This window comes from Myzus persicae, unplaced genomic scaffold (genome assembly GCF_001856785.1).
Source record: "Myzus persicae strain clone G006 unplaced genomic scaffold, MPER_G0061.0, whole genome shotgun sequence".
Taxonomy (NCBI): domain Eukaryota; kingdom Metazoa; phylum Arthropoda; class Insecta; order Hemiptera; family Aphididae; genus Myzus; species Myzus persicae.
The window spans coordinates 940-4042 of record NW_019101961.1 but is presented as its reverse complement, the minus strand read 5'-3'; the positions used below and the strand labels follow the sequence as shown (position 1 = coordinate 4042).

Sequence of the window (3103 nt, the reverse complement as noted above, 5' to 3'; positions counted from 1 at the left end):
GAAAAACAAAAATATAATATAATCTATGATAAATTAGAAGTCTTAGGTAAAGATTCAAAGATTAAAAAACTACAGGTAACAGTATGAAACAACAATATCATGTCAGCTTTAATGAATAATAGTATATTATTATATTGTTTTAATAGATTCAAAAGGAAGATTATGATCATAAATGCAAATTACTAAATAGACAATCAACGTTGCTTTGCAGACGAGTAAGAAATGATTTTAAGAGAATGGAGTGCATGAAAAAAAGTACGTATTACCTTATCATTTAAAAATTTGTTAAATATAATATAAATGTTGTCAATCATTGCTTATTTTTATTTTTACCAGACATCTGGAGAGCAAATAAAGTTTTTGAAGGCGTGGAACAAAAAAATGATGAATTACGAAATAAGACTGAACAGGCTGAGAAATTAGAGGAATCTATGAAAACGCAATTAGAATTTAATATCAAATGCCAAAAACGTCAACAATTAGAAGCTAACCAAATGAAAGCTACTATTGAAGAGGTAAAACAATTTTCTCAGAATAACCTGGAGTGATTGACTTTCTTTCCGTATTTAATACATTTTAGTATTATACATTAATACAATGTTTTCTTGTTGAAAATAACTATTTACTCATACATTTTGTACGTAATATTACTTAAATAAAGTGTTCATTTGAGTATGTTATACTTTAGTTTGAGAAAAAAATCCATAAAATGCAAGAAGAGTTGAATAATACGAAACAAAAAAACAATGAATTGACAAACGCAGTCGCACGATTTCAGACGTCAAGCGAATTTGATAAGAAAATTCAATCGAAAAATTTTAACGAAACAAAAATTGAAATCGGAAAATTGGCAGTTGAAAATAAAAAATTAACGTAATTAGTATAATTTATGTTTAATATTGTTTTTATAAGAAAGATGAAATAATATTATATTTGAACAGCTAATTAAGTAACAATCGAATGCATATCTATTTTTAGATTTGAAAACAAATGTCTTTCGAAGTTGAAGGACGAAAATAAATTATTACAATCCAGATTAATGACTGGAGAACGGAATTTGTTATACCTTCAAACGAAATTTGATAAATTGTACAACGAGAAACAACGCCAGATAAATGCATCGAGAATACCCAAGTAATTAAAAATATGTCTTATAATATCCTAAATTATAAATTGCATTGTTCAATGTGTGTTGCAGATTGTAGTTGCATAGAAGATAAATGTCTCTTTTCCAGTGTTGTTCAAGCACAAAATGTCCACGGTCTTAGAATATACATTACTTATTGTTATACTTACATTTAATAACATAATAAACGTACATATAAAAAAATGCTTTTGAATTTACTATATTGAACGAGTAACTACCTATAACATAAGTTTGGCTTGTTTTAAACTTCTTAAATTAATTATACGAGTATGTTGTTTATTCATCGATTGGACATTTGAGTTCAGATGTGTTAAAACGAAAGACGGCGTGATAGATGTTTAAGGTATTTTGTTAGGACGATGAAAATAATAGAATCCATAAAAGATTTTTAAGAGCAATTCGACGGTAGTTGCAATCATAATAAACTAAACAGTGTAGTTAAATTAAATATGTATATTACTCTATGTTGAGTTAAAAGTCTATATAAAGTCTAATATAGCTATAAGTGACATGAACTATTGACAAGATACGCGAGTATTTCTACTCCTATTCCTATAATAGGAACCAATGACAATACGATGCTGTTATAAATACATATGATCCATTATCCAAGTTGCAACAATTAATGTTGAATACGGTTAAATGCTTTTAAGTATATGTTCAACAACAACTATTTGTAATATTGATTGTTATAAGGGCAGTTTCAAAAACAAACACACATTATTTTGGAGTTTGGTTCACTGATTTAGAGCCCCCGACAAATAGGCTGAAGTAATAAAATTGAAAAAATCCAAAGACCTTTTATTAGAACGATAGCCTTTGAATTAAATGTGTGTGATTTACCTATTGCCGAAGACGAGACCTATATAAAATATCCCCTTTAAAAAAAAGGAGTGATAACGTCTTTTTTTTATATAAGCTATTAAATAGTACTGTCAACTGTCTTGAGCTCTTGAGTCTCAGTAGCTTTCACCCTTAGTTACTACTAAAAATAATTCTGCAATTTTATTCTCCATTGTCGTCCCATCAGTAGAATTCTAAATTATTGAAACAATAGACTATCTGACGTTGATTTCTTTTTTCGTTGATAATAATTTATTGTAAGTTGAAAGAAATGTACTTGTATACTAGTCTTATACTCATACTTATTATGTTATTTCCAACTTAACTAACTGTATTCCTTGCATATTCGAGGACATCTCTTCTTTTTAAAAAAATAAACTAAAATTCTTTAGAATTTGTAAACCATATAAAAGTTCAAAACTGCATTTACATGCTTAAAATAAACATGCTTTAAAAAAAATGATATAGCTAAAATTTAAAATAAAATTATTAATTATATATATTAGATTCTGAGTGTTGCGATGAATATATTGATTTTACAACGGTGTGTGTTTTTATATATATTTTTTTTTGTGCCTATCATCACGGTTTCTTGCAGTGAAAGTGCTTCGATTTTCTTCAACAGCAACTTTTGTGGCAGTAAAGTGAATTTAGTTGGTATATTCGGGAGGTCAAATTTTATAATTCTCAATAGTTGTCACACGCAACAGGAAAAAAAATCAAGAAAGTCAAATTACATTTTTATGAGCGTTTCCCAGAAAACGTTCTCACATTTAAATGTTATTTGTCAAATACTTGCTAGTTTTTTTCAAAATATTGTACATTATTTCTATAAAGCTTTATTTACTTTTGCAAATATCAACCGAATGTTTGACAAATTTCATTTGCACCAGATCATGTTATTCATTACAAAATTGAACACAAACTTTGGTCAAATATTAGTTAAAAATTATACAATATTTTAAAATTAATTGCCCCGAAAAAGTTATAACATTTAAATGTTATTTTGTAAAATATTTGCTTATTTTTTTAATAACTGTTCAATATTCTTATAAAATTGTATTTACACTTGAAAACATCAATTTCAATGTATGACAAACTTCATTATGTGCT

The 3103-nt window shown here is 26.9% G+C and overlaps 1 protein-coding gene across 1 annotated transcript; it reads left to right on the top strand.

Annotated features, from left to right (window-relative positions):
- The first annotated feature begins 6 nt into the window (after positions 1-6).
- Positions 7-1303, top strand: LOC111030865 (J domain-containing protein DDB_G0295729-like). The gene is made up of 6 exons (XM_022310567.1): positions 7-75; positions 147-255; positions 337-515; positions 689-873; positions 979-1134; positions 1199-1303. Exons 2-6 carry the CDS (start codon positions 237-239, stop codon positions 1203-1205), a joined length of 546 nt encoding a protein of 181 aa, XP_022166259.1. The 5' UTR covers positions 7-75; positions 147-236; the 3' UTR covers positions 1206-1303.
- Positions 1304-3103: the final 1800 nt, after the last annotated feature.